Source organism: Mirounga angustirostris, unplaced genomic scaffold (assembly GCF_029215605.1).
Source record: "Mirounga angustirostris isolate CCGP_5_RB_7025 unplaced genomic scaffold, mMirAng1.0.hap1 SCAF_8, whole genome shotgun sequence".
In the NCBI taxonomy this organism is placed as follows: domain Eukaryota; kingdom Metazoa; phylum Chordata; class Mammalia; order Carnivora; family Phocidae; genus Mirounga; species Mirounga angustirostris.
Genome location: NW_026991716.1, coordinates 74,771,556 through 74,791,516, shown reverse-complemented (window position 1 = coordinate 74,791,516; position 19,961 = coordinate 74,771,556). Strand labels below are relative to the sequence as shown.

At 41.0% G+C, this 19,961-nt stretch overlaps 1 protein-coding gene across 1 annotated transcript; it reads right to left on the bottom strand.

Annotated features, from left to right (window-relative positions):
• Nucleotides 1-313: 313 nt before the first annotated feature.
• Nucleotides 314-19,524, bottom strand: CUNH6orf163 (chromosome unknown C6orf163 homolog). The gene is made up of 5 exons (XM_045867209.3): nt 19,053-19,524; nt 15,138-15,232; nt 13,644-13,751; nt 8,738-8,940; nt 314-816 (listed from the first exon to the last, which is right to left on the bottom strand). The coding sequence occupies exons 1-5, from the start codon at nt 19,198-19,200 to the stop codon at nt 381-383; spliced, it is 990 nt and encodes a 329-aa protein (XP_045723165.1). The 5' UTR covers nt 19,201-19,524; the 3' UTR covers nt 314-380.
• Between the last annotated feature and the right edge of the window lie 437 nt (nt 19,525-19,961).

Genomic DNA, 19,961 nt, shown 5'->3' with positions numbered 1-19,961 from the left:
GAAATTAGCACACCTCTCCACAATGGGAACAATCTAAAAACATGTCCCTTTACTTGTTTTCAACTGCAACAAACACTAAAATAATTACATGTCTGATGTAGACATGAATAAAGCCAGTTATAGAAGTTTGTTTGAACTTCTTCCAAGAAACCTTTCCCCCTCCTAATTAGTTTTGTTCCCTCTCACTGTTTTCTCTCCTCAAATAGACTTAGAACTCAATGTAGCCTGGAATGTGCTTTTTGAATATTTTGGTTTTCCATCAAAATGCCTGCAGCCCCATAGCACCCTGTATATAACTGGGGATCAATAAATGGTTTTTGAGTTGATTTATTTTGTCTTTGGAACATTGACATTTGTAGTGAAATTTCAGTCAAAGATTTCTAATCGAGAGTTGTTTCTTTCTCCTGAATAACAAGACTGGAAGGTGTTTTCTTTCTTTCTGGCAGAATAAAATCTGCATGTCCTGGAGAAAGCTTAGGAAACGTATAATTGATATATTTTTGAAATGCTTCCCTTGTTTCCTGTAATTCCTCCTCCAGGAAATCTTTCCAATTTGTCATAACGCGTAGTTGTTTCGCTATGGACAGCAGCTCCCCCTCAGTGTTAACCAGTTTACCCATCACATTTCCAAGCGTGGCCTGATGTGTCTTCTCTGCCTCTTGAAGCACTTCCTGGACCTCTTCTTGCTTCTGCCTCTGAGCCATGCAATAGTACACATTCATTTCATGTTCTTTTTCTTTTATCATTTGGTTCACACTCTTGCTCTGATCCTTCATAACTGTTATACCAGTATTCAAAACTTCCTCCATGGCTTTTCTACAAAAGGGAGGGAGTTATAAGTTAGATGGGTTAGCCACTACAAACAAAAAGATGTTGTCTTTTGCCCCAGATGTATGAGAAACTGTTGCATTGTTTAGATGAGCCATCAGTCTGAGAGAGGTGGGTAGAGATGAGCTTTTGGATTGCAGTAGCTGTTAACAATCCAAGAACATTTTTCAAGCAGGGAGACTGCCCACTGACTTCCCTGCTGGGGACTAGGGTGAGGCCTACTAGCCTAGTGTCTGATGGTAATTTTAGGGACCTGAGTCCTCTGTGGCCAGAAAAATATGAATGCAATGTGATTAAAAATGGAGAAATAGGGTCAGACTTCTAAACCCCTAGAGAAAGTATTTCTGTGTATCAATCCAGCTACTTCCCTTTAGCCAGAGGGGAGGAAATTGTACTCACAGTTTCATCTGAACAATACTCTGATAGCCACCTCAAACCTTTTGGTCTCAAAACCCCTTTTCACTCTTAAAATGACCAAGGAACCCAAAGAACTTTTGTTTGTATGGGTGATATCTAGTGACACTGACAGTATTAGAATTAAAAGTGAGACATTAAAAAAATATTTATACATTTATGTAAGGTACGATTAAATCTATGGAATATTAAATGTAATTAACTTACCTTTTATGAAAAATACATTTCCCAATTAAAAAAATTTTGGTGAGAAAAGTGGCATACTTCCACATTTTTTGCAAAACTCTTTACTTGTCTGGCTTAACAGAAAAAAAGATGGATTTTTTTCATATTGTTTCAATCTGTTGTGCCATCACACATCATAAAACTCTGGAAAATAGCACTCTGTACTCAGGAGATAATGAGAGTGAAAAGGCAAATAATACATTTGTATTATTAAGAAAATAGCTTTGACCTCAGGGCCCCCCTGAAAGGGTCTCAGGGACACTGAGCATTCCTTGGACCACACTTGGAGAACCACTACTGAATGAGTTCACAGACCTCTGGTTGTAATGTACGAAAGTATATGTAATTTATAGCAGCCAACTGTTTTGAATTCTTACCATGTCCCAGGCAAGTAAGTGGATGAGCATCCCATGCATACATTAGCTTAATGTTTCCTCAAAATGAGTCCATGAGGTGGGTTTATGATTCTGCCTATTTTACCGATGAAGAGACTGAGGCTCACAAAGGTTAAGTGACTTGCCCTATTTCACTTTATCAGTACAAGTGGCAAAATGAGCAACCCAGGCAGTCTGAGTCCAGGTCAAAAGCTTTTAGCCACTGTAATGTAATTTTGATGGACAGCTCTGCTTAACCTAGTTTCAAGACCTCCCAAGAGGTCTTGAGAATAAAACCTCCCCAAGATTTGAGAATAAAATAATTTATAAATGTGATTCAAATACTTATGATTGTTCCTGAAAATCCTCCCCCTCTGCCTCCGGGTCTATTACAATCTTCCCAAGACTTAGCACCTGTCCTATCTCCTAACTTCTAACCTCCAAGATGCAATTCTCTCATTGTCTCCGATTCTTTCAACTTGACTTTCAAATGTGAACTTCCCTAATCATGAGGTAAACATCAGTTGTCCTTAGCCTCTGTGGCGCTGTGCAATATTTCTCCCCGTCCTTTTCCCACCAGTCAGGCTACATCTATGACTAATAACAAGGGTTAACATTTACTGAGTACTTACTGTGTCCCAGGGACTGTGCTAAGCATTTGACATGCATTACATCTCATTTAATTTTCACAATAACTGAACATGGTACAATTTTTATTTATTACCTCTTACTATTCCCATGTAACAGGGGAGGAAACTGAGGCTTAGGGAGATTTAGTTATTGTTCAGTGACACAATTGAGCAAGTGGGAAAGCTCCCGCCCTTAACAATTACCTGCTGCAATAGTGTGAGAGATCATTATATATTTTTTATCGGGAGAACAACACAATGAAAGTAATTATGTTTTAGAATTGTTATTCTGGTAATAGTGGTTAAATTGAAAAATAATGGGGTTAAGTAGAGATATGAACTGGTACTATTTTGCAACATTCTGGGTGTGCAATGATTAGGGTCTGAATTAATGATGAAAAAGAAAGGGGTAGGTAGAGGGAGAGAAAAGGATAAGTCCAAGCAATATTACAAAGCCGTAAGTGCCAGAATTTGTGTTGGCTAGGATAAAGGGGAGGCAGAAAGAAGAGGAATCAAGACTAACTCCCCGATTCTCGGCCTGCGTCACAGGAGAATGGAGGTACTATCAGTAGAAATCACACTGTGGCTAGAGCCGGGGGTGAGCCTCTACACACACCCTGAGGATTTAGTCTGATGTTTTATAGAATCTTTGGGATATTGGAGAGTCTGTAAAGGTGGCGACCAGGGACACTGGTGCTTTGATTAGAAGGGACTGAAAGGAAGCTTCCTTGAGCCTGCCTCAAGTCTCCACAGGGGAAGTGGTGCTCCTTCTCGGGAACCACAGCTCTGTCCCATGCAGGTGCGAGCTTCCTGCTGGCTTCGCCTGGCTTTCTCCTGGCCCACACAGAGGATGTGTTCATCTGTGGGGCCAACTAGAAGGCTCCACCAGAGCTGGTCCTAGGTAAAACTGCTCAAATAAGGTGCATCTTAGATGACTCCAGCTTCCACCCTCTATAACAGTCTCCCCCGCCGCCCTGGCCCTTAAAACACCTTGCTCTCAAGATCTGTTCTCACTAAAGGGATCTGGTATTTTTGGGGATGTCCCTTCCAACTCCTCCCAGCTGGCATTAGAGCCTGAATTTTTGATCCTGTGGGATTCACTCCTTTTGGTGTAAGGTCAGAGTATCTCTGATTTTTATTCTGATTATTTCCTAGAAATCATGGAATTGAAGCCAGGAGAAAAGTGGGTGCAGAGCATGGAGAAATGGTCTGGAGTACCCATTCAGCTTTCTATCTCCCCTGTCTGGCATGGTGCCTGGTGTGTATACAACAGGTAACCAATAAATGGGTGAATGAATGGGTAGTATAGATGTAGTTCTCTCCAATACATTTTTTATGCCAAATAATACTAATTTAAAAACAGCTAAGGGTGCCTGGGTGGCTCAGTTGGTTAGGCGACTGCCTTCGGCTCAGGTCATGATCCTGGAGTCCCGGGATCGAGTCCCACGTCGGGCTCCCTGCTCAGCAGGGAGTCTGCCTCTCTCTCTGACCCTCCCCCCTCTCATGCTCTCTATCTCATTCTCTCTCTCAAATAAATAAATAAAAATCTTAAAAAAAAAAACAGCTAAATTAGAGCATTATCAAAGCCTGAAACAATTCATGCTTAAAAAGGATTCTTAGCATAAGCAAAATATTCATCATAAAAAATAGTCACTTCTTGTGGTATCTCTAAAATATTTTTTGATTTATACAAATTACCCACAATTTTTTTTCTCAAAAGAGGGCCTAGAAATCATATCATATGAGGAAGGACTAAAGGAACTCGTTTAGTACTTTTTGGTTTTTTTTCTTTTCTCCTCCAAATGAATGCTTGGAGAATCTTCCTCTCTTCTCAAATATCTGGAGGATCACTATGCATCAGGGAGGGGAGGCAGAGCTGGAAGCCAAGTGTGGATGTGAGGATGAGACCCAGCACATTCTGGATCCACATTAGGAAGCACATGACAAGTAGAGGCATTCAGTATTTTAACCAACCACTTCAACCAGCTGTAAAATTCCTGGAACAGAAGCACTCAGGAGGCTCACCAATGCTTGGCAGGCATCCAGCAGAAGGAACAGCAGGTTCAACAGCCTCCAATGCCCCTTCTGACATGACGTGAACATTTATGCTTCCTTCTGCAAGTGGTGAGGTCTATCTGCCATCTCTCACTTTATGAGGCTCTAATCTTGGGATTTCAAAATTACACACCATATTTACGTGCAGTGCTGGCCACAAATTGAAATTTTTTGAATAGTTTTAGTGTGTGTCCATATATATCCATAGGATTCAGTCTGATATTTTATAAAATGGGTTCTCAGAGAAGAAAAATAGATTAGCAAATAAAAATAGAATCTAATATATAATAATTCAACCTCATTAAGCTCTTGAGGAAAAAAATAAAGCATGGAAAACCATACCAGCAACTGATTTGTGCTTTGCTCTTGAGGGACTCTCCTAGCTCTCTCTCTCTCTCTCACTGTGTTTGAGAGGCTATTGAAATGATTCAAGATACATTGCTCACAGGTTTAAAGAATAATATCTGGCTGTTCCTTCCCTTCTACCTATTAAGTGAAGTTTTCATTTTCCCCATAAATGTTGCTAAGAGCACACTTCTCAATCTCCTTTCTATGTCCATCAGTAAAAGTCTTGGTTCTTAAGACAGTAAGAATGAATACTTCATTTCTCCATTTCTTCAATTCCTAAATTATAAAAGGATTTGTTCCCAAAATTCATTTGTACATCAAGTATTTAGAGTGATATTAAGCATTTGCCTGATGAGCCCACAGTAAACTATTAATCCATTTTTTCACTTGAACTATAGCACTGTTAGCACTATTTTATTTTTTTTAAGATTTTTTTCATTTATTTGACAGAGAGTGAGAGCGCAAGCACAAGCAGGCAGAGCAGCAGGCAGACGGAGAGGGAGAAGCAGGTTCCCCACCGAGCAGGGAGCCCGATGTGGGACTCGATCCCAGGACTCTGGGATAATGACCTGAGCTGAAGGCAGATGCTTAACCGAGTGAGCCACCCAGGTGTCCCGGTAGCACTATTTTAATCGGTTATAACCACTGTGTTTGAAGGAAAATATATTCTGACTTTCCACCTAAGAAACAGGGAACCTACTGCACCCAGTCTTGCAGGAGGATTAGTGATACCCCAGACTGAGGTGACAGGCACTGTATAGATTTGGTGGGGGGTCATCTCCAGAGGCCACCCCTTAGTGGTGCATCTATATCTCAGGGTCATTCATATTCTTAACCTTCCCTTGGTTCTGCCTCATTACACTATCCACCTTCCCCTCTACATGTTTGTTCATTCTGTTCTTACTCTTTCCAGTCTTTCACAAATAGGACCTCCTTCCTTCTCTCTAAGGCCCAAGCCAAGACTAACTGCCTCCAACAAACCCAGCTCACCACATAGCCCACACGCTTGTTGCTTGATCTTTCCAGGACTTTCCCAGTACTTAGTGTTCTTTGTACCCGTCTATCTAGCCTTGGTCTATGGGGCAGCCATGCTTTAGTTACTACACATGTTGAGGAAACACCCTTATTTCCTTGCAGCAGAACTCAGGATCACATCCACAGAAGGCACTTTATAAGCTCTGGTGAAATGAGCAGGATAGTGTAATGGAAGGTCATAAACTTTGGTATGGTATAGACCAGGGTTCACATGGGGCCCTGTCAGCTCTTCTCTATGTGACCTTTGGCAGGTTGCTCAATCTCTCTCTTAAAACTCAGGGACTTCATCTGAAGATATGGAGGATGATAGAATCCCTCAGGAAGGGATACAAAAATTCAGTGAGAAGCACACAAAGGGCCTTGCATGTGCTGCATGTTAAATAAAGGGTAACTATCATTAGCAATTATAGACATGAACACAAAAATTCCTGAGCAGTCACTTCATTCATGCCTTTGTCTTGGGCTAGAAAACACCTAGAACCTTTCTAAGCAAAACTCGCCTGCTTGCTCTCTTCTCTCCCTCTCCCACCTCTCCTTCCCTCCCTCCCTCCTTCCTTCCTTCCTTTCCTTCCTTCCTTCCTTCCTTCCTTTCTTTCCTTCCCTTCCCTTCCTTCCTTCCTTCCTTTCCTTCCTTCCTTCCTTCCTTCCTTCCTTCCTTCCTTCCTTCCTTCCTTCCTTCCTTTCCTTCCCTTCCCTTCCTTCCTTCCTTCCTTTCCTTCCTTCCTTCCTTCCTTCCTTTCCTTTCCTTTCCTCCCTTCCTTCCTTCCTTCCTTCCTTCCTTCCTTCCTTCCTTCCTTCCTTCCTTTCCTTCCTTCCTTCCTTCCTTCCTTCCTTCCTTCCTTCCTTCCTTCCTTCCTTCCTTCCTTTCCTTCCTTCCCTCCCCTTCCCTTTCCTTCCTTCCTTCCTTCCTTCCTTCCTTCCTTCCTTCCTTCCTTCCTTCCTTCCTTCATTCCACCTCCCTCCTTCCTTCTCGCCTTCTCTCCCTTCCTTCTTTCCTTCCAGAAAAAGAATACAGTGTTTCCCAGATAATCTATTTAGAATCTAATCACCCCAGTCCACAAAATGTGTTCTGTGAATTTGGCATATTTGTCATAATATGTAAATGTTCTGAATCCTTAATTCTTCAGTGGAAGTTTATAGTCAAATAAAAGATCTACAGTCGAATTCTAAAGAGTGGTCCTTCTCCATATATTCATTTCTGCAAATGCTCTAAAGAACACTGGAATCCAGCAATGTCTAGAAATAAGATCTGATGTGCGGCAGAGTGGGTTCAGCTAATTGGAACAAATTCAAACCTTTGTTTAATAAATATTTAATACATGCATACCATGTGCCAGGCTCTCTTCCAGGCATTTGGAATACATCAATGGACAAAATGGACATTCTAGCTGGATATCCTTAAACAACAGACATAGCAGTTCCCTAATTTTAGTCAACTGACTTAATAAAAGGCAGAGAGGAAAGGGCCAGAGGTGGGGGTAGGGGGGATGATGAAAGCAGCAGAGTGAGGGAAGGAGCAGACACTGTAAGTGTGTGAGGAGTAGACCCAGAAGCTCCTACAGGAGAGGCAGAGTTCCTGCAGATGGAGGGCGGGGAGAAGGGAGAGGGGTACCACCTTTCACTGTATTGGACTACAACTCATTTGGGCATTACCACCTTCTCTAACTTTCTCCCAGAATCCTCTTTCACTTTCCTTTTCAGTCTCAATAATGATTTATAGCCTGTGCATGAAGGAAGGTACCGCTGAAACAGTCACAGCTGCAGCCCTCGCTCTTATTTATCTGCAAAATAAACATCCTACAGGATTTGACCTTTGGCCCTGTTCTAAACAGTTCTAACAAAGAAGATTTTACCCATTAATCACAAACAGATTTGTTCCTTAAGTCAAAGAGCAAAGCAAAAGAGACAAGTCCTAGACTAGAAGGCCAAACACAGAGGTTTCAGTCTTGGTTCTGCTGCTGAAGCTGCGTGATCTTGGGCAGGTCACTTAATAGCTGGAAACTGTTTTTCTCTTGGTTCCAATAATCACTAGGGATCCTGACTGCTGTCCTGTAAAAATTGGCCAATTCCATCAAATGTTCATTGCATACATAAAAATGGTTACTTTGGTATTCTTTAAAAAAAGTGATCTGATTTGTGTAGAAATTATTTGTGATCATGTACAAATATAAAGCTGTAATGACATCAAAAGGGCATGGAAGGACAAGGGGCCCATTATTTAAAAATAAATGTCCCTGGGAGACAGGGAAGGTAGGGAAGCAGTGAGTGAGGACTTAGCAAGTTTTGCCCTATATATTTCCAAAGTGTCCATTTCATTTACAGCATGTATGACTTGTGTAATAAGGAAAAGACCAAAAGTAACACATCCATAGGGGTGTATGATATCAGCTAGTGAATGTGAAGATTGACTTTTATGTGTTTATGGGGAAATATTTCTTGATTCCTCTCCTCAGCCTCTTAAAACTGGAGATACAGAACGCAAAGCACATTATTTAGGATGGTAGTTATCTCTTGAGAGTGGGGAGAGGAAGGAAATGTGATTGAGGAAGCGTCATGGGAGCATCAGAAGTGTTAGCAATTTTCAATCTCTTCAGATGAGTGGTAGGTCTTTGAATATTCATGGTATTTTTTCTTTAAACCACACACACACATACACATACATTCTACAATATATTTCATATTGTTCTCTAAGTTTGAAATATTCCATAATAAAAATATAAAAACACAGAACCTGGGAAATATCCACCTATGTGCCTCAACCTTATCCCTTGCTCCAAGTTGATTTGGCCAGAGTAAGATACTGATTTGCAAATGTGTTCTCTGGAATACCTTTTCTGGGCCTGGATTGCTTCTTGGGCCATCTGTCTCTCTTCAGCCCTGGCCTTCTCCACAGCCTGGACCTTCTCCCTGTGGCACTCCATCATAATCCTTTGGATTCTATGTACCATGCGTTGTTCTGCAGCCAAGTGTTCTCTCTGTAGTTCATCTTCCATGTTTTGGTGCACCTCAATCTTGGTTTTGGCTGCCATTTCCTTAAGCAATAGTTAAATAGGTTTAGATGTTATAGCTTTTATTTATTTATTTATTTATTATTTATTTTTTTTAAAAAATATATTTTTCTTTTTCTTTTTTAAGTATGGAGCCCAACCCAGTGCTTGAACTTGTAACCCTGAGATCAAGGGTCAGACACTTAACTGACTGAGCCACCCAGGTGCCCTTATAGCTTTGGTGTTTAAAAATGTACACTAGAAGGTCCTGAGTCAGTCTCAGTCTCATAAAAATGCATATTAAAAAGTTATTCGTATTTAACCCAATGGAATGTGCATCTATCAACACTGATGATTTAAAAGAAGAGTGTGGGGGTGTCTGGGTGGCTCCACCCAGAGTAAGAACAGAATGAACAAACATTCGGTTAAGTACCTGACTCTTGATTTCAGCTCAGGTCATGATCTCAGGATCATGAGATAGAGCCCTGCCTTGGGCTCCACGTTGGGCATGGAGCCTGCTTAAGACTCTCTCTCTCCCTCCAGCTTTCTCTCTCTCCCTCCAGCTTCCTCTCTCTCAAAAAAATAAAAAGAAGACAGTGTATGATATGGAAAACTTTCATTTATACAATGCTAATACCAGAAATGTTGCAAACCACAGAGCATAAATATTTATGTAAGTAATATTGGAATATTCCCTAATATGCCAAAAGGGAAAATAGGTCTTTTTTTCCTTGATCGTCCAAATGTTCTATAGTGTCATGTTATCTTTATACATAATTAGAGATACATAATATGATTCTCCTTTAGGAAGTCAATCCTGGAAAATGACAGAAATAATGACTATGCCTCCTGAGTGTCTTCTGGGTAGGAGGGAACCTGAAGCTCAGACAGCTAACAGTTGCCCATTACTGTAGTCACAGAAGCTTGTCTGTCTGTCCTCTTGCCGTCTGAGCATTCCAGCTCATTAGCATTGAGGGGTCCTTTCTCCTTCACCAAGGGGACAGGAACAAGTGCTCCATCACTCCAGGGTAGAAGGACCTGTGGATGCCTTTGGCCAAGTAAAGGGAGGAAGCACTAGTCAAAGCAAGACTCAAGAAAAACAGATTCTCAAGGAAAACCCTGTAACCATTTTGGAAATGCCTACTAACCCTGCCACGTGCCAGGCACTGTGCTAGGCTCACGTACTACAAACACAAGAAGGCTGGGATCCTCCTCCTCAAGAAACCAGCAACTTAATCGTGCAATGAGTGTTTTAGTAGAAATGCAAGAAAGGAGGAGCAATGAATTCTGCCTAGAGTTCCAAAACTTTCATTTAAAAGTAAATTTTTACCTCTATTTTAGGGATAACAAGAGAGCATAAAGAAATAAGTTATTTCACATAGTGAGTCAGTGGAAGAACTAGGAACAGAAACAGGATTCTCAATGCCAGTTTCCTGCTTCATCGCTGGCTGTGATGCTAGGGTCTTTCAAGAGATTCATCAATTTATTTTCATTCCAGAAACGCTGTACAATCCTCTAATCACAGTGAACATGTCTGCTTGCTTTCTCTTTCTTTCTTTTGAACTCTATGTCTCAATGGAAGCTGAAACCACTTTAGCTTTTTAGAAAAAAAGTGTCTTAACAATTAAAATATTTGTTAGACTTCAGTTTTTTCAAGAGAAGGAAAGTTTTCGTCTTCTCACTTTGGCTACTCCAAAGGTGACAATTTAAAAAAAGGAATAAAACAACAAAAACAACTTTAAGAATCTCTCCAGAGTGGCCTCAGTTCATGTATTTAGCAAGAAATGTTAAGGAAAACACTGGCTGTTTAGAAAGGCCACTAGGTTTTCCATATGCAGAAGGTTTTGCCTCTGAGAGGACTAGAACTTTTTGACGATAAAACATTTTGCATGGAAATATTTCTAAACGTCTTTAAGATTTATCTTACTTCATAAAAAAAGCATTAAACCAAGTCCTTCTTTTATGCAATGATGTATTAAAAGCAAAATCATTTTACTGCCTCACAAAGCATGTGGAATATATATTTAAAGTTACAAAAATAATTCAATGACTGACTGTTTGGCAATGTTCTTATTCAATGGAAAGTCTCCCAGTTAAATTACTTTTACTGAAATACATTTTGAGTAAATCAGCTCATATATTATCTTATCAAAGAAAGATAAACCATGTCCATAAGGCAAAAACAAATGAGATACTCAGAGAGGCCCAGATATTTCTACATGTGATAGCTGAGAGAAACTTCTCCTAAGGCAGACATTGTGTCATAAATGTCTGTCACACATCAGTGCAGTAAATATGATGGATTTCATGAGGCTGTTTCTTACAGTATCTCAATATATGAGCTGATTTACTCAAAATGTAATATGAGACTTATGCCAAATTCTTAATATCATAAAAGAGTAATTAATACCTGGTGAGATCTACATATCTGAATTTAATGGTATTTGGTTTTAGAATAGCTTGGTTTCTGCTCTACATATTGGCAATCTCAAACTGTAATACGTGTGAGAATCAGATGGGCTGCTGGTTAAAAACCTTGCCCCTGACTGTGTAGGTCAGGTGGGGCCTGGGAATCTGCATGTTAAGCTCCCAGGTGAGTAGATTCTAAAGCAGGTTGTTCATAGACACCACTTGAGAAGCAATAATGATGTGTATGTCTGGGTATCCTAAGTTGAAATAATCCTATGCATCCCTCTTAGACAAATCACTCCTCATTACACTAAAAATATCCCTGTACGCCTGGGTGGCTCAGTCGGTTAAGTGTCTGCCTTCAGCTCAGGTCATGACCGCAGGGTCCTGGGATTGAGTCCCATGTCGGGCTCCTTGCTCAGAGGGGAGTACACTTCTCCTTCTCCCTCTGCTCCTCCCCCCGCTTACGCGCTCTCCCTCTCTTAAATAAATAAATAAATAAATAAATAAATAAATAAATAAATAAATAAATAAATAAATAAAATCTTTAGGAGATCTGCCCCTGAGATGGTAGTATAAATGTGAATTCCCAAACGCTAGACAAATAGTTTAGAAAGGTCAGCCTCCTTCTAACTTTTCCCCTTTACATTTTCCTAGGGCTTCTACTTCAGCACGAAGTGTATCAACCCCACCCAAAGACTACATGGAGGGAGTACAGTCAAACGTGAGCTCCTTGAAACCGGCATCACAGCTCGGTCATCCTTGTATGTTCAGAACCCAACACCAGGAGTGGTGTTCAAAGTGTGTATCCTTATCCTCTGGCTGCAGCAAGGGGGCAGGGGCCTGAAGTTCCCCACCACTTTAAAGGGTTGCCCCTTTACGCGGCTGGATTGCGGGAGGTCTTAGAGTCTGGGGGAGTGGCCAGGGTGGCTGACAGGTGGTTATCTATCAACTGATAGAGAAGTGTTCAAATACTTATGGCCGTACCGGCAGATGCCAGTGGTGCAGCAGGTCCACATAGATTTACTATAAATGTCTTCGTGTTTTGAACTAAAATAGGGAATGGGCAGTGAACCCCTGCAGCCAACTTCTCGGGGACCATGGCCACTGGAGCCAGGCAGGGAGGATCCCACTACCCTTCCTAAAGGGAACCCTGGGGCAGAGCTCCCTTTCCTGACAACAAGTTTCCTGAGGACAAGGACAGTCCATTTAATCTTGTCTGATACATGGTAGGTGTTCATTACCGAAAAATGAATGAATGGGCCGGTGGTCCCTGAACTGTTTATTAGTTCTGTTTTTATTAAGTTAGGCCGAATCTGGGGCCAGACTTCTGCCACTTTCCCTCCAGCCTCTGCCCATGAATCATCACATCTACACCATGTCTTGTCCTGTCCCTCCCGTGGCTGACATGTGAGAACAGTTCTATATCCTTTTCCTTTGATCAGATTTGGTAACTGGGGTACTGAACTAAGTGATGAATTCCTGCACCTCTGCCTGGGATGTTGGCCAGCTACCTATAAGTTCCAGGTTAGAAAGAGGACCCCTCATTTTATGAACTCTGGTGCTGCAGGAAATACTTCAGTAACAGCTCAGAGTCCCCATCGGCACTGCAGTAAATGTAAATTGAGGGGAGAGGAGGCCATCAGAGAGCCCGGGAGAGGGAAGCAAACACCCTGCTTCCTTTGTTCGGCCACAGACTGAACACTTGCTAAGCCAAGGCTCTGCGCTGGACTCTGGGCTAGGGTGGGAATGAGAGAGACATGCCCTACTGGAGGCTACTGTCGTGTGTGAGGCACAAGTAATCACACGGTCTATTTAACTGCAATGCTGATGGGTGAGGACTGCTATAAAAGGCGACAGGGTGTCAAGGACAGAGCACGGTGGCAGGGCAGAGCTGATCAGGTAAAGCTTCCCTTGAGTAGTGATGTTTGAGCTAAAACCCTTGAAGTGGGGGAAGAACATTCTGGCAAAGACCCTGAGGTGGGAAGGAGGCGGTGCATTCAGGTTTGAGGACCCGAAAAACGGCGGTGAGATAGAAGGGCTGGGGCAAGAGACGTGGAGGGTAAAGCAAAGGGGTGGCTCCTTTGGGCCTTGAAACCCCATAAAGTTTTGGATTCATCACATCAGAAACCGTGGGATTCTCCCACACCCATCCATCACTGCTGCCTCTCATCTGTGAGTTCAGCATCTCTTCTGTGAAAATCCTGGGTGTCCCAACCAACCTCCATGAAATACCCATCAAGGTTTTACATATTTTGTTTTTTCTCTTATTCCTTTGCCAGAGCTTTTTACTAACCTATGTACCCTTAAAAAGACAACAAACAAGCCATTATAAAAACCTGTAAATCTTTTTGGTGTGCCTCTTCCAGAATCTGAATATTAATTTTGTGTTGGTCATTTGCTTCTTCAAGTGCTTTCTCGATTGCTTGTTTTTGACGTTCATCAGCCTTTGAAAGAAACAGCCCATACTTAATATTTATATATTAATGTATAAACTTATATTAACACAAATTTTTCATGTTTACTGAAAATTAGCAACCGCCATGGGGCCCCTAATTACTTGCTCTGTTCCCATCTCAAATCTCCCACAGCCAACTGGCTGCCTCAGCCAGAGATGCCCTAACACATTCTAACTGACAGCTAACATTACTGTTTTGTGAACTGCTTAAGAGAGTTTTACTGTAAGCTGCTGGGTTGTCTTTTCTTTGGCACTTTATTTCTTGCTTCTTGATTATCAAAGTAATGTGTGCTCATTGCAGAAAATCTGGAAAATACAGAGAAGTGGAAAGATGCACAAAGCTAGACCTTGCTGAGAAACGAGGCTGAGCACCATCCCTGACCTCCTGAATCAGGCATTCAGAAAGAGGTTTTATTATTTTATTTGAAGAGAATGCCCAGATCATTAGATATGCTGACATTGCTTTGTATTAGGGTGTATAATTAATAGTTTGCAATTGATTTGAATTTTACTATTATTGATAAAGAGAGATGACTACTAAGACTTTTATTCATATTACCCTTTGCACTTGGAACATTTTGCACTTTCATAGTACTCTAATACCAAACTTGTGCGGGCACAGATGCTGGACAATTCTAACACTCTTTGCCATGATGTGTATATTATAAAGACACTGAGAAATAATGTTCCAAGCACTGTGTCTTGTCCTGCTCTCACGGAGCATTCATTCTCTTTGGGAAGTTGTTTACGTTATTCTATCTATGACTGGAAGGAGGAGAGGCTGGAGGATTGAGATTTTGCTTCAGTTAAGTGTCTGGGATCTGACTGTGAGTCCCAACACACTCAAATTGCCCCTACAACCCTCAGCAGTCATAGGGACAAGGTAAACAAGTTCCTTGGAGAGAAAGAAGGAGAGCAGACCATAATACAGAATTCGGCAAAAACAGGCACTTGGTCAGGGGTGTTACAACACCACACAAATGGATGGTCTACATATGAAATAGTAAGCAATAATAATTATTAACAAGGATGTCTTTTTTTTTTTTAAGTTTTAATCCAGTGAGATTAAGGAGAGCAGGAGTCATCCACACAGAGGGGCAATTTAGAAGGAATGAAACCCCTAATGGTGTCTGCTTCTCACTAAAGACCTCCTGTGTGCCAGACACATTATTTCATTGAACTCTTTCAACAATCCTATAGAATCTTATCGTTCCTCTTTTACATTTGAAGAAGCTGAGACTGCAGAGTTGAAGAATTTGCCCAAGGTCCCACAGATAGCCAGGATTCAAAGTCAGTTCTGACTATTGTTTTGGACAAATCCAAAAAGTGAAAGAACTGTAAAGATGCATTTAGGTTGATATCCAACTTCTTTTACCTGAACCCATACGTCAGCTTCTGCTTTTGCAATACGTTCTTTGAGTACTGCCTCTTGAAATTGCTCTTCTTTATTCAGAATATCTGCCCCAATATCTGTGTATTTGAGGAAAAACAATCACAAGAATCCACAGACTGTTTTTTCCTTTTCACTATCACCTAGTTACTTATTAATGTCCTCTAAAAGATATTCCCTTTTAGATGTCAATCTTTTCTTTAAAGATACCGATGAAAGGGGTAGGTTTTTCCCTAATTAGTGAGGAGGGAGCTCACAGCATCATTGGGTCTGGAGACAGGCTGTTCCCTTCATCACACTCAGGCCACACAATAAGCAACTGGGGAAGTAAAGTGGCAGAAAAGAGCACATCCTGCGGTCCCAGAGCAGAACAGTGAGAGAATATTCAAGCTATGTTAGCACATTGTCCTGCTCCCCACTCTCTGCCCTGATCTGGGCGCTGGCGTTGCTTCTCTCAGGGAAGGGGTAGCAGAATGCTCTCTTCACTCTATTGCATGTCTTTCTTCATGTGTAGGTCTTCACAGGTTAGCTGCTTCAGTTGTGGAGTAAGGGGGTAGCTGTTTAGTACTTCTCGGTCAATGGTCTCACTTAATTTCCACATGACAATATTCCCATAATAGCCTCCCTACTTGGACAAGAAAATAAAAGCCTAAAGAGGTGAGAGGACTACACAGTACCAGATAGCTAGGGACAGAGCTAGACCTGCAGCCGAGCTCCAGCTTCACCTGCCAGAGCGGACCGTCAGAGGTGGCTCAGGACCTGTGTGCGGGTGACGAGCCTTTTCAGTGCTCATGGCACACACAGAGTCATCTTTTACCCAATCTAAACTCTTATACTACTTACTCTTCATTCCATTTATTTCTCACATCTTAGATTTGTTGAATTATTAACTTTTCATGTGATTAGGTCTTGACGATCAACTTCTGAAAATTACAAAGCTTATCTTATATTGCAGTGTCTCTCTCCCAATACCCAGCTTGGCGATAAGTACAGAGAAGCCATTGTGGACATAGGTGTCTGCCAACATTTCTGCTCTCCCTCTGGTAACAGGACCCATTTCTCTCAAGAATGTTCCTCTCTCACTTCAGGTTGTTCTGGGGGGACTGGGGACTGCAAATCTCAGCAGCCAACCTGCTTCACCCATCATATTGTCACCATCCTCCAGGCCATAACAGTTGGCCCAAGGTTGGGCACATGCTCCAGCCTGGCCAACCAGGCTCTTCTTTAGGATTTATAGAAGGATGTAAGGAGAAAATACCTTTTTCCTCTGAGATTTCTAAGCTAGAGGTAATAGCCACTTAGAGCAGTTTGGGACCACTTCTACTCTTTTCCCAGCTGCTGGAGTAAGCCTGGCTGGTAGTAAACAATTGGGCCAACTCATTGAGAGCAGGCGTGGATAGATCGAAAGCCCTGGTACCAGATCCCTCTTGGGCTTCTCTGTTAAAGGGTCAAGGAATTCTCTTTCATGCACAGTCTGTCTGAGTTGTGTTTCTGTCACCTGCAACTGAAAATCCATGTTTGATAGCATTACAAGTCTTTGCTATTAGATTATTAGTGATTCTAAACACATAGGGCAGTGAATACTACAGTAGAGATGGACATATACTACATAGGCTCAACACTGTGTAGATATGATTATGAAAGATCTAGGAAGAAAGGGGACTAAGCATGGACCATCAATGTATTAAATTTCATAAAAATGTGATACAACTGTGGGCTGCTAGTACTCTTTCTTATGCTTAAATTCCATTATTTGATATTAGTTTTTCTCAACCCTGATTGTACAACAGGATTCCTGCATAGCTTTAAAAAAAGTACTCAGGGAAAGACTAGTAATACAAAGGACAACCTGGATGGATCTCAAGGGCATTATGCTGAATGAAAAAAGCCACTTTCAAAGAGTTACATACTATATGATTCTATCTATATAACATTCTCAAAGGGATAAGATTATAGTGATGGAGAACAGATTAGTGGTTGCCAGGGGTTCAGGGTAGGGTGTGTTAAGGGGTAACACAAGGGAGTTCCTTTGTGGTGATAGAACAGTTCTCTGTCCTGATTGTGGAGATGGTTACATAAGCCTACACGTGATAAATTTTATAAAATTATACATCAAGAAAAAAAAAATGCATGTAAGGTCTGCACCTGAGTTAACGGTATTTTCCAGTACCAATTTCCTGGTTTTGACAATATACTAGCATTTTGTAAGATATCAATGAGAGAAACTGGAGAAGGAGTACAAGGGAACTCTATTCTGTTTTTAAAACTTGTGAGTCTTAAACAATTTCCAAATAAAAAGCTATTAAAATATGAAACAAATATAAAAAAATAAAAACCAACACATGCTGAAGCCTGATTCTGAAGGCTCTAAGTTAGTGGGTCTGTGTTAAATTAACATTAAGTCCTATGACTCTGTATTTAGATATTTGTAGTAAAAACAAATGTTTTAAAAGCTATGTGTGCTGGGTGCCTGGGTGGCTCAGTCGGTTAAGCGACTGCCTTCGGCTCAGGTCATGATCCTGGAGTCCCTGGATCGAGTCCCGCATCGGGCTCCCTGCTCGGCAGGGAGTCTGCTTCTCCCTCTGACCCTCCCTCCTCTCATGTGCTCTCTCTCATTCTCTCTCTCTCAAATAAATAAATAAAATCTTTAAAAAAAAAAAAAAAAAAAAAGCTATGTGTGCTGAGGCACCTGCATGGCTCAGTCGGTTGAGGGTCTGACTCTTGATCCCAGCTCAGGTCTTGATCTCAGGGTCGTGAGTTCAAGCCCCATGTTGGGCTCCACGTTGGGTGTGGAGCCTACTTAAAAAACCAAAACCCCCAAAAAAACACAAAAAATAAAAGCTGTGTGCACTGCTAGCATTGAGGACTACTGCCCTATGCAATATTCACTTAACATTTATACAGACATTCCCACATGCTCCTGAATTTATTTACAAAGAACAGAGAATTTTGACTCTTTCGGCTTAAAATAGTCAATGACAAACACAGGTCACTGAATATAAAATATTAATTTCTAACTAGATTTATCCGCATAAGGAATCAATCAATAAACACACATCTAAGAATAGATATCCACTGACCTGGGCATAAGAAGTCAAATCACTCTAGACATTATAATTAATAAGTCATACTAAACATGTACTGAAAGTTAAAATCAGTTTTGGTATTGATTATTTGTAGAGAATGATTCCAATTTGATCTCCCCTATACTGTAATGTTTTCAAGACATTCTCCATTCTTTAGCTTCTCACATTTTCCAAGATCAGGAGTGAAATCAAATCACTAGTTTACCAGGTTACAGGAAGAGAGCATCAGAGAAGTATTTTGAGAGTCCTTAGGAATGCATTTTAAGGTTCAAAGTTAGACTGCAAACTCTGATAGGAATAAGGAGAGAAGTAAACCTGTGATGACAATCTGATTTGCTTAGACAGCAAATAGTCTCAGGTCATCTCCATGTTACCTACATTTATGTCACCAGCTACTAGTAAAGGTTATAGTGTCACCCACTTATTAAGGTGTTACTTAGAGGTATTTCCTCTCCTATGTGTAAGGAAGGTGACCAAGTATGGGCAAGGGCAAAAAGAACTCCCATTTACTATTATGTGTCAACAAATATTTCATTAAAGCCTCATAACCAACCTGCAAATAGGGATTAACATCCCTATTTAACACAGGATCCCTAACATCCCTATAAGGAAACAGATTGAGAGGCTAAGTGTACTGTCTAAGGCACACAACTGGTCAGTGGAGAAGCTAGATTTCAACCATATTCTTCTGGTGCCAAACAGACACCCCTGCAAGACAAGCAACTTTGATCAGAAGAGCTGATAAAAGTATAGCAGAAAGAATGACATATAATGCTATCAAATATTAGAACAAAGGAAAAGAGCATTCACTTACCCAGTATATCTTTGTGAGTGTAAAAGCGTGTCTTAAATGGCTTGTATTCCTGGATCCGTTTGAAGGTTTCCCCAAAAGGGGCTGGTGGAATTATTTTATTACAAACAGCACAGCAAACAAAGCTTGTGTAATTCGGATTTCTGATCATAATTAAATTTTAGATGTCTTTTACTATGTGCAGTTAAATTACTCTTACGAGACAAAAAAAAAGTTTTAAGAAAAAGCTAGAAGTTTAAGAAAGCTGGAAGAGGTTCAAGGTTTTAGGACAATGTTAGAGGCTGGTAACTATGAAATGATTTGCCATCATTAGGTAGTGGTTATGTGCCTAATGGCAAAGAATGGTACTGAAAGCCTTTGCCATGTAAAGTATGGGCACTGGATTTGGGAAGATTTAAGCAGTGGCTCTCCTCCAGATTCTAGCATGAAATTGTTAACTTACTTGGCAACTGTTGCTAGGTAAGACAAGCTTTGCTCATAAAAGCAACTAGAAATAATGACCAAAGGAGCATGTTATAGCCATTCATTTCCCAGATACTCTCTGTATGAGTTTCCTTTTGCTGCTGTAACAAATTACCACACATTTAGTGATTTAAAACAACACAAATTTATTCTCTTGCAATTCTGGAGGTCAGAAATCCAAAATGAGTCTTATGAGGCTAAAATTAAGGTGTTAACAGGGCTCGTTCCTTCTGGAGGATTTAGGGGAGAGTCTTTTCTTGCCTTTTTCATTTTCTAGAGGCCACCAAATTCCCTGGCTCATAGTCTCACATCACATAGCCTTTTCTACCCCTGTGTGCATGGTGACATTGCTTCTTCTTCTGATCTTCAGCCTCCTTCTTACAAGTATCTCTGTGACTGTATCAGGCCCATATGGATAATAAAGGATAATTTTCTCAGCTCAAAATCCCT